The 24,174-nt window shown below is 45.2% G+C and overlaps 1 protein-coding gene across 3 annotated transcripts in view; it reads right to left on the bottom strand.

Moving 5' to 3' along the window:
* PPFIBP2 (PPFIA binding protein 2) overlaps positions 1 to 24,174 on the bottom strand; it is a 129,974-nt gene that overhangs the window by 21,721 nt on the left and 84,079 nt on the right. For all 3 annotated transcript variants that reach the window (XM_036426660.2, XM_045577976.1, XM_045577977.1), the window contains exons 6-9: positions 19,825 to 19,956; positions 9,158 to 9,250; positions 4,012 to 4,123; positions 1,042 to 1,103 (exon numbers count right to left, since the gene is read on the bottom strand). In XM_036426660.2, coding sequence (XP_036282553.1) covers positions 1,042 to 1,103; positions 4,012 to 4,123; positions 9,158 to 9,250; positions 19,825 to 19,956 — 399 coding nt within the window. The remainder of the gene's footprint in view (positions 1 to 1,041; positions 1,104 to 4,011; positions 4,124 to 9,157; positions 9,251 to 19,824; positions 19,957 to 24,174) is intronic.

Consider the following 24,174-nt stretch of genomic DNA (forward strand, 5'->3'; position numbering starts at 1 on the left):
ATGGGGAACCTGAGAAGCATCCAACACGGTGTCCAGGCCCCTTCCCAGAGCCAGGTTTTCTGTGGTCTGCCTCCCAGACGGCTTGCAGTCACTATTGCCTCTCCCTGAAGGCTGAGTCCAATCTCCAGCTATAAGACAGCCCCTTCTTGGCACAGCCTTTGAGGGGCTGAAACAGTTCCAGAAGCAGGAAATTCTCTGTCCTCTCCCTCTCCCTACCTCCCCCTGCTCTCCTAAGGTAACCATTCAAATCTGCCTCCTGGCCCAAGTGTTGTTCCCTGGAGATATTCCCCGCATACCCACCCCCCGCCCCCCTCACATACACACGATTAAAATAAGACTTTATATTTATCCCAATGTCCTTGCCTGTTTCTTGGGAGTCTGAGGTTCCTTACACAACAGAGGACATCCCCAGGAGATTGTTTCTTTCAGCAAAGGCCTAGGGACTTGGGAGGCCACACGAACTTGGGCATAAACTCTAGCCCTACCACCTACTGTTACCTGACCTTGGAAAAAACTAAAGTACTTTGAGTCCTCATCTGTAAAATACAGGGGTGTGATCCTCCAAGCTGATGTCTGTGCCAGGTTACAGAGGTGTTTAATTTGTGATTATGTGGGAATTGCACGTGAAGAATATAAGACAGCAGGGCAAACAGCACTGCATGCTGCCTAGTGTCTGTGTCGAGTCCATTGCTGGATCATGAATGTGGGAGGTGGATAGATTGATCTGGAGTGTAGCTTGGCGTCTAAGCAACAGCTATGATATTGGCAGTAACCACAGAGGTATTTTTTCTCCACACTAGCATGAATAGGCTTAGCTTCAATCTGCCTTTGAGAGAGTCCATTTAGGCAAAGTTTTCAGACATCAAAGCTAAAACAGGTGGCTGAGGTCTAGTCTCCAGGAAGCACAGCCATTCTTCCAACACATCCCTGAATCAATGACCCGGTGGGCATGGCCATGCCCAAAATATCAGAGACCAGAGAGGCCAACAGAGCCAGGGATGTCAGCAGGGAAAAGACAGGGTTGCCCAATGACCATCTTACCTTGTCTTCATTGGCAATAAGCAAAGTTTCCATCCCAATTTTCAGTCGTTGAATTTCTTGGTCTAAAGGAGAATTTAGATGTGGAAAGAATTATTTATGTAAATGCAGGCAGCTATCTCCACATGCTAAGATGCTTCTCAAGTGAAAACATGTGAATAAACTGCCCACAGGCTTCTTTAATTTTTTAAAGAGCCCATAATGGTGTCTGGCATACACTTCAGTCTCATTAAATATTTGTTAGACTAATAAATGAACAGACCTATCATTTTGTCTTCTCTTTATAGACATGTGTGGGGGGAAAACAAAATGCCATTTACTCAAAGATGATACAGAGAAAAATCTCTCACAACCATCATCCTACAAGAATATAGACATTTATCCATTATGAGGCATGTGCCTGGACTGCAGCCCCATAGTTTGTAGCAGAGAATTTAAAATAAGGGGGGAAATGTCTATAGTTGAATGGAGATTGGAAAAGAAAGACCATGTAAAAGAGTTGATTACTTGGCTTAGTTTAAAATGGTATAGTCAGAATTGACTAACAAATGTTTAGATAAATCTTTGTATATATTAAAACAATCCTTTTTCATCATACACCTATAGAACTTCCCTATGGGCTGAGGGGTCTACTTCAGTCTGTGGTGGACAATTCATGGCCTTCTCTCACTTTGGAGCCAACAGGGCCTTTCTTGACTTCATCCCAGACTGGTCTAGAGAGCCAGGTCAAATGCCAGTGCCTGAAGGAGCTAGAGGCAATTCTGCCAAATATTTGGAGGTCTAGGAAGTGGCACATAATTAGATTTTTCCAAACAAGGATACATCTGATATAGGGTACTGCAAAGAGAATAGGGGTGTCTATATAAGAAAAGTACAGGGAAGGGAAGGGAAAGGAAGGGAAGGGAAGGGAAGGGAAGGGAAGGGAAGGGAAGGGAAGGGAAGGGAAGGGAAGGGAAGGGAAGGGAAGGCAAGGCAAGGCAAGGCAAGGCAAGGCAAGGCAAGGCGACCAGGGAACAACAGTATAGGCACCCCGTTTGCTTTTAGGATGCTTGTTATATCCAATAAGAACAGGAAGAGAAGATTTATGGACTTTGTATAAATAGCTGTAGGGATCTATTTTCAGAGCAAAGGGTAGAGTGCTTGCCTTTTATCTTAGGCTCTTGCCAGCTGAAGATCAGCTCTGCAGCCTGACATGTGGAGAGAGCAGTGAGCTCCACATGAAGACTGGCAAACCTTGATGCTCTGGGGAGCAAGTGACCAAAGGACCAACTCCAGGAGGTGACTGATAATAGAATGGGCAGGGCTTGGAAGGCATAGACTGTGGAGTAATGTGGGGCCTAGGGCTGTGGTCGGCAAACTGTGGTTTGCAAGCCATATGCGGCTCTTTGGCCCCTTGAGTTTTTAGCAAAGGCCAGCTTAGGAGTGCCCTAATTAAGTTAATAACAATGTACCTACCTATATAGTTTAAGTTTTAAAAAATTGGCTCTCAAAAGAAATTTCAATCGTTGTACTGTTGATATTTGGCTCTGTTGACTAATGAGTTTGCCGACCACTGGCCTAGGGGAAAGGTTGCCTGGTCTAGAAGTCATGGATCAGGGAGCTTTCTGTCTTGGTTTAACATCACAGGTCATCTAAGTTATCTTAGGCAGATCCAGCCTCTACATTAGGCTTGATGGGTAGGTGACACATACACTTAATGGCTTGGGAAAAGAAAGGCTGGGGAAGGGATTATTAGCATGTTGGGGACTAATTTTCTCTAGCCTAAGCTACTGTTTCATGGCCACATGGCTTCACCACCCCAGCAGGGATCTGAGCAAAGCTGAGACCAAAATGAGACTAGGTAACAGGATCAATCTACCCAGCTACATGATCTCCCCCAGCATTACTCTTCGGCCTGAGCTAAGAGAAAAAGTTGGAAGATGTTGAGCATTTTATATACAAGGCAAATCGCCATAAATACTAAGTATGTGCTAAGAGGATTTACCACCAAGACTTGAACTCCTCGGGGACCATTCATCATCCTTTCATTTATACAATAAATATTACTTAGAAGCCTACCATTGGCTAAATACGGTGGTATGTGGAAATGTCTTACGAAAACTTAGATACAGTCTCTGCCCCAGAGAGAGGACAACAGACTATACAAAGAAAACCCCAAAATGAGAACTACAACACTGACAAGTTATAATAAATGCTATGGGGGGGAAAAAGAATACTGACTTAGAGAAAAATAAGATTGGGGGCATCTATTTGAGATAGGGTGGCCAGGAAAGGTTTCTATTGCTTTCTAGAGAAACTGGAGGGGAGGGAGGAGAGAAACATCAATGTGAGAAAGACACATCAATTGGTTGCTTCCTGCATGGATGTCCACCGTGGCTGGGGAACCTGCAACTTAGGACCATGCCTTGACGGAAATGAAACTGTGACCCTTTGGTCCTTGAGCTGACGCTATAACCATTGAGCAAAAACTAGCCAGGGCAGGAAAGATCTTCTGAGATGTAACATTTCAGTTGAGATCTAAATGATGGACAATAACTAATTTGTTTCTGTAAACTTGGGGCTTTCAAGAAGTACCAGATAGGAATCCATTAAATGACTAAATGAACTGCTAAAACTTCCCCTTTGTTGAGACACAAAAACAAGTCCTTTCAATCAAGTGAATGTCTAAAGCTCCAGAGGTGGCTACCCAGAGCTTTAATGGTCAGAATGCATGTGAAGAAAGCCTTCAGGGCTGAATCTTCTGGGCAAGGGAGAGGTTCATGGCAATGATTCCATGATAGAGCTGGGTTTATAGGCTCAGTCATGCAGACACACACATGCATCCCTTCAGTTGGATATGTTTGTACACATACTTGCACCTACATGCACATCAGCACACCTACTCACACAGACATTTACATACCCATCCATAGACATACATGCTCAGGAGCACAGGACCCAGGGGCAACTGCACTGTCACAGTCAACCAGTTACCTTTCTCTGCATGATCACTGTGGAGCGCTGCAGTCCGGGAGAGCTGGCTGTGTAGACGCTCAATTTCTGCATCCTTCAGGGCCACCTGCTCCTGCAGCTGGGCCACCTCAGCCTGGAAGAGAACAGAGGACCCCTAACAGTTCAGAGAGACTACCAAACCGTAAAGAAGTGCCTCAGGTCAGAGTCCGGGAAAGCTTAGGAAATTAGGAGCAGAGGTGCCAGAGGTGAGCAATTAGAGGTGCTCACAGACCTTTCCACAAGGTGGAGCTCTGACCAATAAACTCATTCTTTTGGTCATTTTGGCCCTGCTTGTCTCTGGCTGTCCACCTACTAGCATCCTCCTACCTGACCAGGTTCTTTCCCTCCCCTGCCCTCTGCTGTCCAAACACCACTGAGCTGGGACTGTGTGCAATGGGAGGACTGCCCTTGGTCTAGAAATGTTTATTTTCTTTCTGGATATGGTCTTCCTTCTCCCAAGATACTCAATGCAACAGCATGTATGTACACCACTGTTACAAGTGCATGCATTTTCATTTTTTTTTCCCCATCTAGGAAATAAAATCACTATTGGTAGACAAAGGGTGAGCCAAGAGTTTCCTTTTTCAAGCATTCACCCACCCTTTGTGCACAGCCACTGCCTGCCCAACCTCTAGGCACCTGTGCATGATCACGCACACATACATACATACAAGAATTCAGGTGTGCCGAGCAGATATACTTTTGCAAATAAAATAGGTAAGTACAACCACATACACTCATATATGTACACACATGGGCAGCTGCACTGGTTGGTTCTCATGTCTCTATACATAGCAGGTTACACTTCACACCTAACAGGAGATGTGGTTGGGTCCATGCTTTTCCATCCTTGTTTGAAGATTACAAATGTATAGGTCCCACCTCAGGAGGCATATTGGCTTTGGAGTCAAACAAACTTAGATCCTCTCACTTCCTATTGGGTGACCTTGAGCAAGTAAGTTAATCTTTCTGAGTCTTAGCTCAGCTTTAAAATTAGGGAAATGACATTTACCTCTTGAGGCTCTAAAGAGGATTAAATAAGATAAAGGTTAAGAACAATTTAGCCTCATGCCTAGTAGATAGTAGGTGCTCAATAAATGCTGGTGTTGCTGCTCTCATTCTATTCCTTCCTTATGAATGACTAGCTAGTTCTTTGAGCATCAAACCAGATTAACTAAGGGGTTGCAAACTGACCCCTGAGCCAGGCAATGAACCACACAGCAAAGGTTTCTACTCTGGCTGCACCCTCCCCACCCCCCAATGTGGGAATCCAGTCACACCTGCCTTCGTTCCTCAAGGTTATGGAATGTGCTGTCTGTTCCTACGGAGGCCCACATTAATCTCTGAACAACTCCAAGTAGCCACGTAAGCACTGCTCCTGTTGGCGGCCTCTGCCACACAGGCCTGCAGAGTGGACCCCTCAGGACCCAGGACATGCAGAGTGGATCCCTGCGCTAGCCACTTTCTTACATCAAACCTTCTTTAGCTCCACAGGAAACAACAGGAGGAAGCAATGTCCCTGCATGTCTCTGGAGAGACAACAGGAGTCGTGCAGGATCCAATGGTCAACTCACAGAGCCAGTTAGTGACCAGGCCAGGGACGTAATCCCCGCCTGCTCCAAAGCCATTAGCACACCTACTCACACGGGCATTTACACACTTATCCATGGAGGGGTTAGTTAACTTTCCTGAGATCTCACAGTTCGTCAGTACCAACCCTAGGCAATCTAGATCCATTTAGCTACTGCTCTGTTTTTATCTCCTCGAACCCTGTGAGCTCCACGCTTCACACTCACTGGCGGCAGGAGCTCTGTTCTCTCAAGTAGCTCAGAATCTTCCACCACAGTGCTCCCCATGAGCCCTGTGTTGGTGAAACCTTTGAAGTTGTACATGCCACCTTCTCTTATGAAAACAAACAGCTGGTCTGCTTCTAAGATAGCAGGACAATGAGATCCACTCTCTGACAGCTAGAGCTTTCTGAGACCACCTCGAGGTTTATTTCAGAATAAACCTCCCCTACTACCTTCCGTAGCACAGAGATAACCATATAAGGAAACCAGGTGGCACGGGATGGGGTTCACTTACTGCAAAGTTTTCGGGAGCACCATCCTGTGCTCTGGTTTCCACCCAGAGGCTGGAGAGCTGAGCCCCCTGTGCCACACAGCGCCTTCTGAGACTCGCAGCCAGGCAGCCGCTTCCATAGCTCCCTCAGGGCCTCAGGGCCCCAGGGCTGATGATGGACTGTGACAGCGGCTTCTGAAAAGCTTGTCCTTGAGATTCTCAATCCAAATGCCTCACATTTTTCCATGAGTTGGACTTTTCTTGGAAAATATTCTCGAAGCCTCTCTTGTACCTCTCCATGCCATTGCTCCCTTTCTTTGCAGACAGGGAGAGAGCTGGTCCCTGTTAGGAATCTGGATGCCTAATGCTTGTCTGAGGGCCTCACAGTAGACATCAATGGTGTGGACCTGCTGAGGCAAACCCGGGCCACACGGAAGTCTCTCCTCTGGGTGAGGTCATCTATTTAAGTCCTTACAAACTAAGTGGCTGCTCCCAAACTCCCATGTGCCAATTTCCACACAATAGGCCAGAAATGGCAGGTGCTCTGATATCCTTTGAGTGGTACCTATCCCTACAGCTGGGGAGTCCACAATAGCCCAGAGGCTCCACTTGGCCAGGAGGACCAAGTATGCTACTGCACAGCCACCCAATCAGGAAGACACAGGCGCTGATCCCAGCAAGGGCGGGTCCTCATTGAACCCGACCACATCCCATTCAGCTGAACTGGAAGACAATCCGCCTTTTGGGACCGGAGCTTTACACAGAAAACCAAGGAACTTTCAAAACCAGTGAAGGCTTTTACTGCAAAGAATCAGGATGGTATAGGGAAGGGAGCATGAGTTTTGAAATGACAGATCCAGGTCCGAACTTCACCGTGGCAACCTGAGGCTCAGGTTCTTTATCAGTAAAATAAGGATAATAAATCAATGGACCCCACCAGGTTATTTCATGGATCCAATGAGAAAAAGGGCTTGGTACATTCTGGCACGTAGGAGGGGCTCCACACCTGGTAGTTATTAAATAACTTTTGGAATCTCAAAGTCTACATGCTTGGAAAATGTAAAAAAAAAAAAAAAAAAAAAAAAGTTGTTTGGTTTCAGAAGAGAAGGTGGCACGTACAATTTCAAAGCTTTCACCAGGACAGGGCTCGTGGGGAGCACTGTGGTGGAAGATTCTGAGCTCTTCAGAAAACAGAGGTCCGGCCGCCAGTGAGTGTGAAGCGTGGTGCTCACAGGGTTCGAGGAGATAAAAACAGAGCAGTAGCTAAGTGGATCTGAATTGCCCAGGGTTGGTACTGACGAACTGTGAGATCTCAGGAAAGTTAATTAACCCCTCCATGCCTCAGTGTTCTCATCAGTAAAATGGTTAAGCAAATTATTTTATACTCATATTATACTCACACCATAGAATATTATATAGATTACTAACCTCAGCATTGTATCCAGAGTTTTCTTTTAATAGCATGATAGAAAATTGTATATAAATCATCAACACCAGAAATTGAGAGAGTGAGAGAGAGAGAGACACCCAGAGAAATGCCTAGAGGAAATATTAACAGTGGTAACTCCAGGGTGGCATAGGAGAATTTTATTTATTTATTTATTTATTTTTTTTGTATTTCTTCATTTTTTTTTCTGGTTTAAAAATTCTCTGTAATGAGTATTATTGTTTTTAATATTATTAAAAGTTAACTTACAGAAAAAAATAAAACAAAGAACTAACTAGACTTTAAGAAAATTCAAGTAAGTAGTAAAAATGAAAATGCCTGCAGGGATCATGCACCAACACCTGTAGGGAAATGGCAGGTGTGCACACCACTTAGAGGCAGCCCAGCCCAGGCTGCTTCAAGCAGGAAAGCTGTTCCAGGGTTGTGAGAGCTTCCTTCCCCACACTCCACCCCAACCCTTCCAAAGGCAGCCTAACTATTTTAGAGTGCAATTTCTTAATGTTTTAAGTGACAATGAATTTGACATCTTTAAATACAATGGTCAACTGCCTACCCACCCCCGCAAATGTGTGGGCTGACTCCAACCCACTCATTTTAATCTGCGTCTCAACTAAGGAATAAATGAAGGAGGGAGAGGAAAAAGTTATTTCACACACACACACACACACACACACACACACACACACAAAATTATCTTTAGTGTCTTCTAAATAGCAAGCTCTGCAATTCAATAGAAACCTGATTTGGTTTTTTTAAAATAGTCAAGCCTGGCTGGTGTGGCTCAGTAGTTGAGTGTCTACCTATGAACCAGGAGGTCATGGCTCAATTCCCAGTCAAGGTACATGCCCAGGTTGCAGGCTTAATCCCCAGTAGAGGGCATGCAGGAGGCAGCAGATCAATGATTCTCTCTCATCATTAATGTTTCTATCTCCCTCTCCTTTCCTCTCTGAAATCAATAAAAACACATTTTAAAATAATAACAATAAATATTACAAGTATACATCATTTTTAATTTTTTAAATATATTTTATTGATTTTTTTACAGAGAGGAAGGGAGAGGGATAGAGAGCTAGAAACATCAATGAGAGAGAAACATCAGCTGCCTCCTGAACACTCCCCACTGGGGATGTGCCTACAACCAAGGCCCTTGACAGGAATTGAACCTGGGACCCTTGAGTCTGCAGGTTGACGCTTTATCCACTGAGATAAACCGGTTAGGGCTACATTCATTGCTGAAAATAAAGCATGCTGTTTTAAAAAACTGATTATTAGAGGGACTGGCAAAACTTAAAATGATGCAGCCAACATAAGATTGGTGTTCATCTGCCTCAGGACTCACCATTCACTCACTTACTCACTAGCCCTTTCTTGGCCCAATGTCAGCTGATGGTGCTACCAGATACAGCAACAGGAAGGAGACTCAGTTGCTTCAGCAGCTCATAATCTCACGGGATTTCCCCCATGAGAAGGTCCTCTCTCTGCTGCTGGCCACTGCTACGTGTGCACACCGTAGGGTCAATTTGCATTTTTCAAGCATGGGGTCCTGTAAACCCAGAGTTTGAACACAGAAACCCCCCACTGGGCTCGGTGTCTCCCCTAAGCATCAGAACCGCCTTTTACCTTTGTGGCCTTCAGCTTCCACTCATACTGGTTCCGTTCATTTTCCAACTCTTCCACTTTGATTTTAAGGCGCCTGAGCTCTTGCAGTAACTCCTAGGGAGAAGAGGGAGAAAGACAAAGGTCTGATGGTTACCCAGCAGGATGCTGTTCCCTGATCTACAAACCCAGTTAAGCTCGTGCACAGAGGATGTCGGGAAAGGCCAACCACATCATGCTCCACACTGAGGCTCAAATCCTTCAACGTGTGCTGTTTCAGGAACAGCTGTGTGGCCCTTTAAAAACAAAGGCCAGGGAATTCTTGACAGAAGAAAGAGAAAACTCGCTGCTTATTTTTAGAACCTGTTCTGTCTGGCCCCAAAACTCCCCCCACCCCCACTTATGCGGGATGTGCCCACATGAAGCACAGTGTGTGGGAGGCAGGGCAGGTGGGGGCTTGGGAACAAGAGGAACGGAGATATGGAAATGAGGAAGCTTCTTACAGACAAAGAAGCAGGAAGCAGGCTAATTGGGAGCATCTTTCTGTGCAGAGTGAGGGTGGAGGAACCCAGGGGAGGGGTCAGTGATCCTGAGAGGCTGCACAGAGGAAGGGACAGCCAGCAGGACAGACATCAAACACAGAGGAAACAAACGCTAAGTGCCTAATGCAGAGGCCAGTCTCCTGTTCCAGTTCGCAGAAGGGGGTTGAAGAAAGGAGGGAGGGAGAAGGCATCCAGGGAAAGGATGGGAGAGGAGGCTGGGATGGTTTTGGATGAGACTCTCAGGAGTGCTGATGCCATTGTTTGGATAGTAGGGAGTCACTGAAGGTTACTGGGCGATGGGAGTGATATTGCAACAACTTGCCCGTGGTGGAGCTGCAATCCAAGCCCACATCTTCTGGCCCCAGGGCCCCTGCTCTCTAAACCACCCGTTCAGCAAAGATGACATCACTAAGCACCTTTGTCCCAAACCCAGGTTCCTTTAAGGCAGCGGTTGCCAACCTTTCAGACCTCACAGACCACCAGTTGGCAATTGCTGCTGTAAGGGACAGTTGGCCCTGCTGACTGGTTCCTATCAGGAAAAATTAGTATAAAAGGGATCCCTTCCATAGACTTTCTGACCTGCAGACTCATCTAACAAACTGTGACCCTCTAGCATCCAAGGGCACAACACCATTTAGACACAAATCTGATCCTGGCACAACCTGCTCCTCAAAGTTCATCAACTTTAACCCATGACCCACACAGCCTGGCCCGAGCCGGCACGCTGCCTGCCTCTCATATTACCCTGTGCTCTGGATACGCCCTGAAAACGTATTATTAGTTCCTCTTTCTGCCTTGGGGCTTCATGCATGGTCTTCCCTCTGCCTGGCACTGTCGGCCAGGTTCATTCCTGCCCATCCTTCTGGCCTCCCTGAGCGAAGCCATCCCAACTTCTGCCCTCGCTATATTTTTGCGGCATCCTGCCTATCACCCTCATCATGTGCAATTAAACATTTACCAGTGGGAATGCCAATGGCTAGTTCTCCTACAATGAACTCCATGAGATGTTTTGCTAACTTCTGGCGCATAGTATGTATGCATTATTTCTTACTGAAGTTACAAATTTAAGGTCATTGTCTAACTGACCTGGAGCTCTTTGCATTTGGAGACGATCTAGCAGAAAGCGGCATTGCTTACACTTGAGCTTTGTAGGGAAATTTATTTAAAAAAAATTTATGGCTAAAGGAGCATTTATTGATGTCCTTAAAAAAAAAAAAAAAAGTCTCCCATGCTGAGGTTATTGCATCCATGACCTGCAGCAATAGATTTCTAGGCCTGTTGTGACCTGCAGCCGATACAGGATCCTTTTCTGAGAACATTTCCAGCCCTGCCCACGGGAGCTCCAGGCCTGCAGAACCTGAAGTGTGTGGGTGACTGCCTGAGCGGCTGCCACTATGGGGACACAGGGCATGGTGATCTCCTGGCTCTGGTTACCTCTTTAGCACATTCTCCTCCTTTTAAGCTACCAGTTGTCCATCATCAGCTATAAACACCGAAGCAAATTTTAACTTCCTTTAAAAGTCCTTTTGGGGTAACCCCTCAACATGAGGCATCCTCTCAGGGCTTCTCCATCTAAATCTACACTTACATCTTGTCTCTCATTTCCCCCGTATCCTTTAATGTAGGAGCAAATCTCTACCCTGATGCCTGAGTCGGGGTAGAGATTTTCAACGTATGGACCACGGGAACTTCCTACAGAGATAAGGCAGGCCTTCTGCATTGCTCAGGCTACTGTGACCTTGACTTTCCCTGGGCTTCCAAGTCCATGGACCGTGGGGGTACACAGCTACCTCAGCCCAGTCACCTTAGTGTGAGGGGCCAAGTCCAGAATCCCAGTCAGAGACACCCCACAGGGCCCAGGGATCATGAAATCCCTCTAAAAAGGGAACTTTTCCCGGAAAGTCAGAGAATGACTTAACTATCACAGCAAATAGAAACTTGTGTTCCATTTCCTAACTGGGGATAAATCTCTTTAAAAATAAACTTGAAAGAATTCTTTCATAATGCTTTTCTTAAATAAAAAAAAAAAAAAAATCATGGGAGATGGAATGACATTTATTGCACTTCCCAGAGCAGGAATCAATGTCTGAATTGTTCCTGGGACTGGCAATCCGGAGGCTTCCTTTTGCACAAACACCCCAGGACTCATTCTGAGCCCTGCAGGAGGTGAGTGTCACCACGTGCCTCACCTGCTCAGACCCCGCTCAGGGAGGGCCACAGAGCCCAGCTCCCGTCCCGAGGGAGTGTGTGAGTCCCCGGCTCTGCCCAGAGGTAACAACAGATCCCTGTTAAGCCACTGCACTCTGTTCTGGTTAGGAGCCCCCCCCCCCCCCTCCCCCCTCCACCAGTGAAACACCCCACACACGCATGCTCTGATATACTTAAGTGTGGTTCCTACAGGTGACCCCTCCCAACAGGCACAGTCCTGGCTGCCGGCCTGGGGCCCGGCCACACCGTCGCCGGCCGCCACCTCCTCAGGGTGGTCCCTACTGAGCAAGAGGCGCTCTTGAATCTGCCTGTGGATGTCCAGCTGCAGCCTACACATCTGCTCCTGCAGCTCACTGATCACATTCAGAACAGACTGTGGGAAGGAAGAGAAAGGAGAGAAGCACTCAGGGTCAGTCAGTGCCCAGACACCAAACTCCTGGAGGGAGCCGCACAGAGGGAGGAAGGGCATAGAGGTGAGCGGCAAGTGGCACCCGGCGGGCACTGTCTGTGACCACCCGCTCTCTTCACAGGAACCAAGAGACATAGCATTTTCCCGGAGGCCTCTCCCATCCCTGGGTCTGCCTTGCAGTTTGAACAAACACCGAGCAGCTCCTTGTGCCGAACTGGGGGCCATCGTTGCATGTCAATATCTGAGGCACAGGGTCTGGGGTACAGTTAAAGCCCATGTGACATTGATTACTGATAACAAAAGCCCAACAGCTACACATGCCCTGGCACATGCATGTTACTGGGCAGCCTTCACTCCTAGATTCTTCTAGTCCTTAGGCCTGCTTCTCTCTCTTACATGTTTCAAGAACTTCACTGCCTTCTCCCTTCTTTTGTTCCCTCTGTCAATAAACCTCTCAAATGAGGACACTGCTGCACCTGATTTTCATCCCTCATTTCCTGTCTCCACCAACCCAGGTGCCCGGCTCTTCCTTAGTGCCTTCCTCCTGGTCAAATCCACAGGCATGTCCTCTGCCCGCAAACTGCCTGGCGCTCTCTTGATGTGTGTCATGCCTCGCCTTCAGAGATTTTGCATTTTGTAGGTTCTTCTGACCCCTTTTTCTGCCAACGTATCTATAGCTCCAGGTACTGGAGAGGTACCTTGAGAGAAACTCATTTTCAAAGGGGCTTGTACAAAAGATAGAAGGACAAACAAAAGTGCACCTGCATGAACAGCACTAAAGGACAATGCTGAGGACAACAGAAAGACTTTTGGTTAGAAATCATGTTCTCAATAAGGTCCAGAAAAGAATGGGCTCGATTCCGCTGACGCCTCTGGTAGGTGAAAAGGACTTACAACAGCAGTCCCCAGACTGCTAGAGATGAATTTTAAGGAATCACGAAAATCAAGTGATTTTGAATTCCCGTGCCAACTGATCCATGTAGATTTTCTTGGCTTCCTTCCTGTCATCACAACTTCAAGGCCTTCTACATCAGCATCTAAAATATGGACTGAAAATGCTCAACAGGCAGAAGGGCCAAAGGCTGATTACTGTTACCCTCTACAGAAAAATATTTCAATAGTCTTTAGGTACTAACGTAGTACACAGGGTGGGGCAAAAGTAGGTTTACTTGTGAGTACACAAAACACCATTTATTCTTACATTATTATTTACTATTGATTATTTTCCATACCAACAACTGGAAACCTACCTTTGCTCTTCCCTGTACACATATGTAGCCTCATTTGGGTACTAATATACCTATTTTTACACTCAACCTACATTCCTCTCTTATCCACAAGACTATTCTAAGCACCATTTTTTGCAATGCCTTGCTGAAGTGAGGATTTACCGGACCTACCTCTACTAGGCGCATTCCCAGCCAAGCCAAGCCAAGAAGTGAGACCTAACTCACTCTTAATGGACATGGATCCCTACTTTGTCTTCCAACCTCCTACAAGCCTTCATAGGGTTGACCCCAAACTCAATAGACTAAATGTTATAAAAGCCATCTAACTTCCTTTATCATTTTGGAGGAGGAAGAGGAGATGGTTTGATTTTAGTTTTTAAACGTATCACTTGATTCCTTCAAGTTTGCTTATACCAAGAAGTTTGGGAATGCTTCTCTAAGTACTTGGCACCTATCAGCTCATTTTTGGAATCGGACTAATTCTTTCTTTGACCTTATTGAGAACATGACTTTTAACAAATAGTCTTTCTGTTGTCCTTTTGTTTGGGGTTTGCCCTTCCTGGTGCTGTTCATGCAGGTGCATTTTTCTTTGTCCTTCTATCTTTTGTAAAAGCCCCTTTGAAAATGAGTTTCTCTCAAGGTACCTCTAAGCCTTTTCTTTTTATTGGCATTATTTGTGAGATTGTGCAATCAGAACTATATTATTTTAAAGTAGTTCAGTGTTCCTGAGTCATCTCCTGTTTTGTCTCTGAACGTTTAGAGTCATGGTTTGCAATGTGCATGTCTGTCTAGGCGCAGTTTTCTCTCTCTTACTGTCATGAACTCTCAAACGACAATGGCCACTCTTTCCCGGCACCCATCACTTTTCCTCATAAACCATTTTCTCCTTTTGCTTCCACAAGAGAGTGGCAGTTTTCCCAGTGTCTCTCTCTGCCCTCCAGATGGAAACTCTAGAAAAGGGGAGAAGAGACCAAGAACTAACTCAAATACTAACTCAAATCCCTGTGTTCCGCTAGAGGAGATTGTTAGGAGCTCTCTTCCACTGCCCCTGGCCCGCCTTAGTCAGCCTGGGGTCTGTACCAGGAGAGCATTCCCATCTCTGCTCGGGGTGACCCTGAGGGATGCCCCAGCACTGCTGGGACCCTCTCCTTTAATTCTCCTCATCCATGTGACACTATGTTTTCCAGCATGTCTATCCTTAGGCGTGGCACTTGTATAAAACATACTTTCATGATTCCTGTCCAAAGGGCCAGCCCATCACCTCTCTTAGCACGTCTGTTTTCTTCCATTCTTGGGCCCCATGTCATGATGTGCAGGTGACATTTATGAGGTTCTAACTGCTGTTCTGTGTTGTAATCTCTGCTCATTTACTCCTGCTTTGCCAACCATCAAAGTTCTTTTTAATGGTTCATTTTATATGTGAAACTATTGGGCACCTCCCATAATCAGAGTCTCTCCCACACCAGCTTTCCTGTTAAACTTGTTCACAACTTGACTTTTTCTCTCTTTTCCTTCATGCTCAGTTTACTACTTTCTTGGCACTCTTCTACGTCACAGGTAAAAATATAACCACTATGGTCTATGGGGTGATTGGAAATACCTGTCAAAATTTCAAAATTGCGAGTACCCTTGGACCCAGTTCCACTTCTATATCCTCCTCACACATGTATGAGCATTTTTATAATAGCCAATACTTAGCAATAACTTAAATGTCCATCAAAAGAGAACTGGGTGGATAAATTAGGTCCCTGGCCAGTGTGGCTCAGTTGATTGAGCATTGTCCCATGCACCAAGGGGCCGCTGGTTCGATTCCTGGTGAGGACATATGCCCAGGTTGTGGCTTTACTCTGGTCGGGATGTGTACAGGAGGAATCTCTCTCTCTCTCTCTCTCTCTCTCTCTCTCTCTCTCTCTCTCTCTCTCTCTCTCTCTTTCTCTCTTTTTCTCTCTCTCTCTTTCTCTCTCTCTCTCTCTCTCTCTCTCTCTCTCAAATCAACTTTCAAAAAATATTTAAATAAATTAGGGCATAAGCAGATAGTAGAATAATATGCTGATATAAATATAAATGAGGAGGTTTTTTTAATGTAGCAAAAATGTATATGTGCATATATTTATAGATAGATCTCCAAATAAATGTGCTTGTTCATGCATAAAATAACTCTGGAAGCTTTAAAAACAAACGGATACATGGCTGGCTGGGGAGCACATGGAAGGAGACTTTTTGCTATATTCACCTTTTTGAACGTTTGAATTTTAAATTATTGGAGAATATGTTCTATGTTAATGAAAATAAGTAAATAAAACAAAAGAGGATAAAAACAAGAATAAAACTCCCCTCACCAGGCCAGCTCTTTGAGAAAACACTATTTTCCCAGCCCTTGCTCCATACTTCAAGTCCATTATTCTAGTTGCTCAATTCAGAAAACAGAATCCCGCCCTTCCAAAGGCCTTACCATAGGGAGAGAGAAGGCATGACCCCACCACCTGGGCTGTAAAACAAGTATGTCAAACTTGTGGTCTGCTGGCTGCATGCCTCATTCATTTGGCCTGTGTTAGCCTTTGAGTTTGACCTGCTTGCTGTATGACATTCCATCTTCTGCCAGGAAATCCTAAAATTCTTTCTGGTTCTCCTCATGCTTGTGCACATCCCTGATCATCAGGGCTGACTTCACACCCCAGCCCGGCTGGGTCCCTGCTCCCTCTGTACAGGCTGCCTTGGTGTTCCTCACAAAGCCGTTGGGTCCCACCCAGGAGCCCAGCGGCAGGCGTGTCCACACCCCATGCTCAGGGATGCTCACCTCCTTCTCAAGGAAGATCCCCCTGAAGGGCATGACTCTGACATGGTGAACCACCAGGGTTTCCTTTGCCTCCAAATCTCTCTCTTTCATGTTCCATCCTCTTAATTCTGATTTTTAGTTTCCAGGTCAGCCACCCTTCCTGCAACCCACCTTTCAGGAGTAAATCTAACTGATCCAAACTTAGATTCCCTGAAATGGCCCAGAGCCATCAGCGCAAGGCTGATAAGAAAAAAGTAAAGCAAATACAGGAAAGCGAGTAATCGCCCCTATTTCATTGAGGCCACTGACTCACTCCTGAGCAAGGCTGCCGGTCAGGACTCTCCCTGTTTGACCAGAAACCTGCCTCTCACAGTCCTCAGCCCACCATTCGGAATGGCTTCCACAACTACAGGCAGCAGGAGGCTGGCTTAGAGTGAGATCAGAACAGACAGAAAGGACAGTCTGCAATGCTCTTGTCAATAACACCCCGCCCTTTTTTCTTCCTTTTTTTTCCATGGAAACATAAAATGGAAGGAGTTTATTACAATCTGGCTACTTCAAAAAACAAAAAAAAAAGTTCCTGCCTGTTCCAAACCACAAGCAATCAGGCCTTAGGCTAAACACTGGAAAAAACAGCAGTGTGCCCAATGGAAAGCAGCGTTCCGTTTACTCATGAAACTACAACCTCTGGTAACCTCAGCTAGCTGGACGCCTCGTTCAAAATAAACAGCCCCAGGCCCAGGACAGCAGTGCAACGGGAGCTGCACCCCTGCCCTTTTAAGTCTCCGGCAGATGCAGACTGTGGAGGTCCTGGGCATGGCAGCAAAGGTGATGTTGAATCACAAGAATAGAAAACGTGTTTCGGGCCGAAACCAGTTTGGCTCAGTGGATAGAGCATTGGCCTGCGGACTGAAAGGTCCCGGGTTCGATTCCGGTCAAGGGCATGTACCTTGGTTGAGAGCACATCCCCAGGAGGGCATGGGCAAGAGGCAGCTGATCGATGATTCTCTCTCATCGATGTTTCTAACTCTCTATCCCTCTCTCTTCCTCTCTGTAAAAAAAATCAATAAAAATATTTTTAAAAAAGAAAAGAAAACGTGTTTCGGGGGTGTTTGCACTCTAGGCTAGGGAGGGCTGCTATCTGATAGGACTGCAGCCAGCAGCTCAGGGTCTATGTTGCCGCAAAAATAAAGAGCCAAATGGAAAACAAAAACAAAAAATTCAGATTTAAAAACAATCCTTCCAAAAAGAAAGAAATAAAGCAAATCGTAAAAGGGCTGCGTTAGCTGTATTTGGCCCAGAAGTGTGAGTTCTCCTTCCTGCCGGTCTCCCTAGGAGGGAGCTGAGCTGCCCAACTTGGTACTACCGTAACTCTTTGGGCTCAGGTGTACACCCCCCCGAATGTGGCTGCATGCTCCCTGCAGTGGCCGGTTCAGGACCAGGCCTGTGACCCAAATTGACCTAATAAGGCACAATCCTGGAGCTTCTGCTGGAGAAAGAGAATCTCTGTCCTAGGATGGAGTTGTGGATGGCCATCTCTGCCACCACATGGGGACAGCCTTTCTGAGAATAAGGCTAAAACAGAACCAAGTGATACACAAAGGCTGGTTTCTAAGGACCTTGCGAGGTCACCTGGATCTAGTGCTGTTGGTTTTTTAAACAATGGACTCTTCAAGTTTTGTGACCTAACACCCCCTCCGCCTTAAAAAAAAAAAAATGTATGTGGTTTCGAGTTGAATCTCTGCCACCTGGAGCCTTCTCACAGAATCTATTGAATTCTTCCCCCAGAGCCCTAACGTATGTTCACATGTAACCACACATCTTGGAACATTGGTAAAATTAACCCTGAACCCGGAGAACATTTAACTGTTTCTCTGTGAATATGTAAGAAGCATAGTCTACTCAACTAACACTTCACACAGATGAACTTCCAGTCTGTGTGACCTTTGTCATATATAACAATGCATGTAGGTCCATATTTCCTTTCTAGCATACTTTACAATATGGTCAGTAAAACCTGGCTGGTTTGTATTTCTTACACTGCTAGTTCAATGGCAAAAAACAAACAAACAAACAAAGGGGACATCTGTAATACTTCCAACAATAAAGATTTTTAAAAAATCTATTACTGTCTGTACAGCACTATGCTAAGGACGCTACATATATTATCTCACTCCTTACTCAGAACAGCCCAGGAAATAGGAAGTATGTATTACTATCTCCTTTTTACAGAAGAAACTGAGGTTCGGGTGGTCAAATTACTTGCCTAAGATCACAAAGCTCCTGAGTGGCTCAGCTTGGATTACAGCCAGGAGATGTGATTCAGAGCCTGTACTCTTGATCACCAGCAGATACTGTCCTCAGCTAAATGGAGAGACCTTCTTTTGGCAACAGTACGTCTTACTAATGAGCATGTCCTCAAAAGCAATGCAAGGAATATGCCCACATGTTAGACGTGTCTCAGTTACCCGCGTTCACCCAGTAAACACAGATATGTGACAGATGTCAGTGCACTATAATGATGCCACTTCATAGAAAAACAAAACAAAACAATATCCACCTTCAGATTTTGGAGATCCTACATCGAGGGAGGGGATGAAGTTAAACCAACTATCTACAAAATGGCAGATACTATAATAGGGACTCAACTTTTGTGATTTTGTGTGGACTTCAAGTAGTTATCTATTTTATAGATAAAGAAACTGGAGTTCAGAGAGATTAAGTAGCTAACTGGTTAATGTTCCTAAGGCTATTTAACAGTTAGGCCAGTAAGGGAACCGAGGTGTTTCTAAACCTAGAGCCTATCTCCCTTTCACATCTCATGTTGCCAGATGAGAACACAGGGACTTGTAGGTAGAGGCACACAGGACATGGTTATCTAGTGTTAAAACAGGCTATCTCTCTCAAATACAATAGCTCTAACTCTAAAAGTTTCTAAATGTTTATCCAAATAAGGAGTCTAGTATGTTCTAGCCAATGGCATATGGAGCCTGGAAAAACAAAAACAAAAACAAAAAAAAAGGAAAACATTCTCTAAGAGAGGCCTGTGCCTATGGGCCCCAGCAGGAGGAAAGAAGCACATAGTCTAAGGTGCCACCTGGTTAGTGAAGTGCACACCAGACTCCTTGGATATAGTGACTGTGGCCTGTGAGGCAGCTGACTCCATCCCAGCCACGTACCATTACCCTGGTGTTCACTGAAGATTTCCCGTGTCCCTCTACATTTTGCCCGATCCTCCCCCAACTACTGCCGCCTTTTCCATCCTTGTCAGCAGCCGGAGGGAGGACAAAGCCTTAGAGCCAAAACTGGGTGGTTTGGGCATTGCTGAAATTTGCAGCCACAGCAAAACCTGATAACTTGGTATTAACAGATAGATCATTGTGTCTCTAGTGCATAGATGTTTCTGGCTCCAGTGGCTGCCAGGCCCAGGATTGATGAGATGGACTGAGTCCACTTGAGGGACAGCTTCCCCTGCTCCGAGCTTAGGACAGTATGGGTCCCCCTGGAATTTGGTGTGTTACACTCACCTCTGCTTTTCTCTGCTTCTCCTCCTGCTCTCTCTGCTCCTTCTCCATGCCAACCAGCTTGAGTTTCAGATCAGACACTTCAGTTATCAGATCGAGCTTCTGAGTCTCCAGAGATGTGCGACTTAGCAGCTCCTGCAAGAAAAGACAGATCCCAAAATCATAAGCCTCCACGACAACAAGGACATTTCTACTCCATAAGCACATAAGGCATCTCTCACTTGTGTGCTGGGCAACACAGGGCCAAGACTGATGCCTAGAAGCCACAGCCTAGTAGGGATGGGCTGAGATGAAGATCAGTCGTTTGGGGATGGCACAGCCCTTGCCACTACCCACTCTGCTATCACAGACATGTGAGCTACTTTTTAAAAAAAACTTATTTGCCAGAGAAAACATTATTATTTCCAAGTAGGGAAGCAAAAAAAAAAAAAATGAATGCATTCTCTTGAAGTATTAAATTTCTCATCTCTACTTTTAGGCAAAGCAACAAGTCCTTTTCCACTAAAATAAAACAAAACAAACAAACAAAAAAGCTTATGGCAATATATTTTTTCAAAACTAAAATATTCCTATAACCCCCTGAGCTCAGTCACTCTTCAGCACAATCTTTAACACTCCTCATTGTAAGATCTCACAGCAAAGACCCTAGAAGGAGCAGGTGCAGAAAGGAGATATTCAATGAGCATTTACTCGGTGATTTTATTAGATTCTGATTACATGAGAGGAACTTTCCTGGGCCGCACCAAAATTACAATTTGCCACTGTGGGACGTAAGTAAGATGACTTCTTTCCTTATTGTAAGGACCCCCCAGGGGAGTCCTGCCATCAGTAGAACAATAGTAGACAACTGACGTTAGTACATACACCTAAAGGCATAAATAAGGCAAAAAACAAAGGTCACTGGCAAAACACCTGCTCAGCATTACTAGGAATTATGAAAAACCTCAAAAGACAGGAGCATTTCCCCAAGTCCAGTGGCGACACATTTCTCCACTGGAAAAAGCAATGTTCCATGTGGTCCCAAATCCTAGCATATGGCAGACACTGAATACACAGGTCCTAGAAGGAGAACATACTATGGCAAGTCGGAGAGCAGCCGGTGAAATGGGCAGATGGTAAAGACACACTATCCCTCCATGGTTGGAGCATTCTGTAACGCTTTGCACAGCCCAACCCTGGGAAGAGAATGGTGATCCCAACACCATTTCGACCCAACAGCTGTGATTTCACATATTCTGAACTGTCCTCAGATCATAAGCCAAACCACACAAGACAAATTTGAACTTGAATACATGATTCCCTAGGCTAAAAGGCCCTCAGGACTGCAGAAAGCCAGGCTACAAATTGTCCGTCTGCTAATCTGAGGGGGTGAGTATTTAGAAGTCAAATCAGCAAAACAAGCTCACTGAGCCCTGGGCCAAGAAGGCCGCTCTTCCTGGGTCAGCCAGACGAGAAGCTGGCCCTCAGAGCAGAGGCAACAGCACAGCCCTGCCAGAATGATGGGCCGCTTGGTCGTAAGGAGACAGCCTGATAAGTGTGTCCAATGTAATTGGGGTCGGGCCTTGGGCCTGGATTCACTGTCTCCTCTGTGCCAGACACTTTTGGGTAGTTTACATACATCCTCTCCATAAATCCTCCCAGGAATTTGGCAGTAAATATTATAATCCCAAGTTTACAGATGGAGGAAATGAGTCCAAAAATTGACCTATCTTGGCCAAGGACACATGCCAATCAACAGCAGAGTTAATTTTCAAACCAAGGTCTGATGACTCCGAATTTATTTCTGTACCACGTTGTTTTCCAAACAGAGGAAGAAGTTCAAGAATTTTAAAAGAAATAAAAAACACATGCTGAAAAAAAAAAAAAAAAGGCAACCAACTAATATTTACTGAGCCCAGGAAATACCACTCAAAAAGACAACATGTTGCTGTGTACGTACTACTCACTAGCGCCTGGTGTTAAGGCTGTAAAAGTTCTTCTCTAGGTGAAGACGATGGCATTTTCTGGGTCAAGTGAAGACGATGGCATTTTCTGGGTCAAGTAACTTAGATGTAATCCTCCCCTATATCTCCCACTCACCCCTACCGCCTCCTCCTTCTTCCTCACCTCTCTCTCTTCCTCCACCTCCTCATAATTCTGTCTGCATCCAGCACCTCATAATTCTAGGTTTAGCTCTCTATCCTCCCACCAACCTGCTTATTCCAAAAATTACTTCAGGCAGTTTGCACAAATATATAATTCAAGTTAAAAAATAAATCATAAAAACTAAAGCAGGTAAGAAAAGAAATTGAAGCCAGAGTTATCATTGGTATTAGAGTCATATGTTAAAGTTCTATACACAGCTAGCAATGAACTAGAATGTGTACATGAGCTTCCCAGACACCAATGCCAAGGTTAGAAGGAGCAATTCTGCAAATCAAACTCTATGAGATGATAAAATGTTGCTTTGGAGTGCTGAGAGCAGAAAATATTCTTCCATTAGATTTTAATCATTTATTCTACAACTACATTTTAAAATATCTACCAGATAGATACCAAGGCCCTAGGATCTGAGAGTTAAAAACAACCTGTTGTGTGCTTGAATATCCTAAGATGACATTTACTAGTATACAGTTTGTCTACTAACGGCATTCAAACTACTGCCTTGGTGGGATTAAAAACAATAATAACTCAGAATGTATCTCTTTTGAAAGCTAAGATTCCAATCTATTTCCATCATTGCCAAAATCCCTCTAGCTATATAGTTTATGCCAGGCTGTAATTGGTCACACCAGGGTTCCAGCTGATGCGGATAGCATTCTAATTGGTCTCACTAAAGTTCCAATAGCATTCCAATTGGTCATGCCAGTGCTCCAATTGGTCACACTAACATTCCAAGAGAACATTCCAGTTGGACACATGAAAGTTTTCATTAGAAACCTGGGGCTGCTTAATTTTACATACTCCGTTAATAACAAAACTTTCATTTACTTTCTCCCAGCTTATGTCTGTTAGCGTGACCTCTACCTTTCATTACCATCACCCATCATCTTTGTCATTAATAAATACTGTCCCACCTGGCCGGTATGGCTAAATGATTGAGCATCAACCCATGAATGAGGAGGTCATGGTTGGATTCCTGGTCAGGTTACATGACTGGATTGCAGGCTCGAACCCCAGTGTGGAGCATGCAGGAGGCAGCTGATCAATGATTTTCTCTCATCATTGATGTTTTTATCCCTCTCTCTCCCCCTCTTCCTTCCTCTCTGAAATCAATAAAAGCACATTTTAATAAATAAATACAAACATACATACATACATACATACATACATATATACATGCCATCCCTCACTCTGAACTCAAAATCAGCCTTCAAAAGGCTTACCCCTGCCCAGCTCCAATTCCCCAACTCCAGGCCACACATGGCCTTCAGCCACTATTACGTACTGTAACCTTTGACTAATGTGTCATAATAGGATTTAACCAACCTAAAGGAGTCTTAACTGCTCCTTTATGAGCTGATCCTGACTTTCACCCCATAGGACACATCCTCCCTAGTCTGTCAGGTGAAGACCATTCTGCTCCAACAACCCAAGGTACAGAATCCCTTCCCCCCTGGAGGTTTGAGACTACTTCCAGACCACTGTTTGTCCCTATTGGTGGTCTAGGTTTGCCCGCCTCTTCTAAGGCAGCGCGTTCAGTAATGTCACATTTTCCCCAAGTACCTAGAACCCAATATAGTCACCTGGTCACGCTGTCTTTTGATCAACAGCTTCTCTACCTGCTCTGAGCATATTCCATCTCCTCAGTAGCTTCAACACCCTTGTTTGTCTTCCTTTCCGTACCCATGCTGGCTTCACTCTGGTATACAGTTTCTTGGCTTCAGCACCAACAGGCTTTACTTCCACTTTGTTTCAGTTTCTCAGCAGTATGGCCACAGCCTGGCCCTCACCTTTGTCCGGAATGTGTTTGCTCTGCTTCTAAAATCTTCAACTCAGAAATTCTCTCTTCTGACCACAATCCTCTAAGTTAGAGTCTAACCTTCCAACTGTCCCATTTACTCCAGTAGCCTTTAATTTCTTCCTCGGTGGCAGCTAGTTACTTAATAACCCTCTATTTTCCTAGATTACCAACTTCCTTTAGGCAATATTTGCCTTCTTATCCTTCTTATCCTCTCACCTTTGAGGTCATTATAATTGTATAATGTCAGCAGCAAAACACCCCTTGTCCAACTCATCCCTGAAGCCCCTAGACCTGATGGGCATGTTCGTTACTGGAGCCCAGCCTGTGCTAAACCTGAAAGCCCTTTTTCCATATTTCCACTCCCCTTTGCCTGAGGATGGCTGGTAAAAGGCATTTAATGATGCCAACTG

This window comes from Pipistrellus kuhlii, unplaced genomic scaffold (genome assembly GCF_014108245.1).
Source record: "Pipistrellus kuhlii isolate mPipKuh1 unplaced genomic scaffold, mPipKuh1.p scaffold_m20_p_9, whole genome shotgun sequence".
NCBI classification, from domain to species: domain Eukaryota; kingdom Metazoa; phylum Chordata; class Mammalia; order Chiroptera; family Vespertilionidae; genus Pipistrellus; species Pipistrellus kuhlii.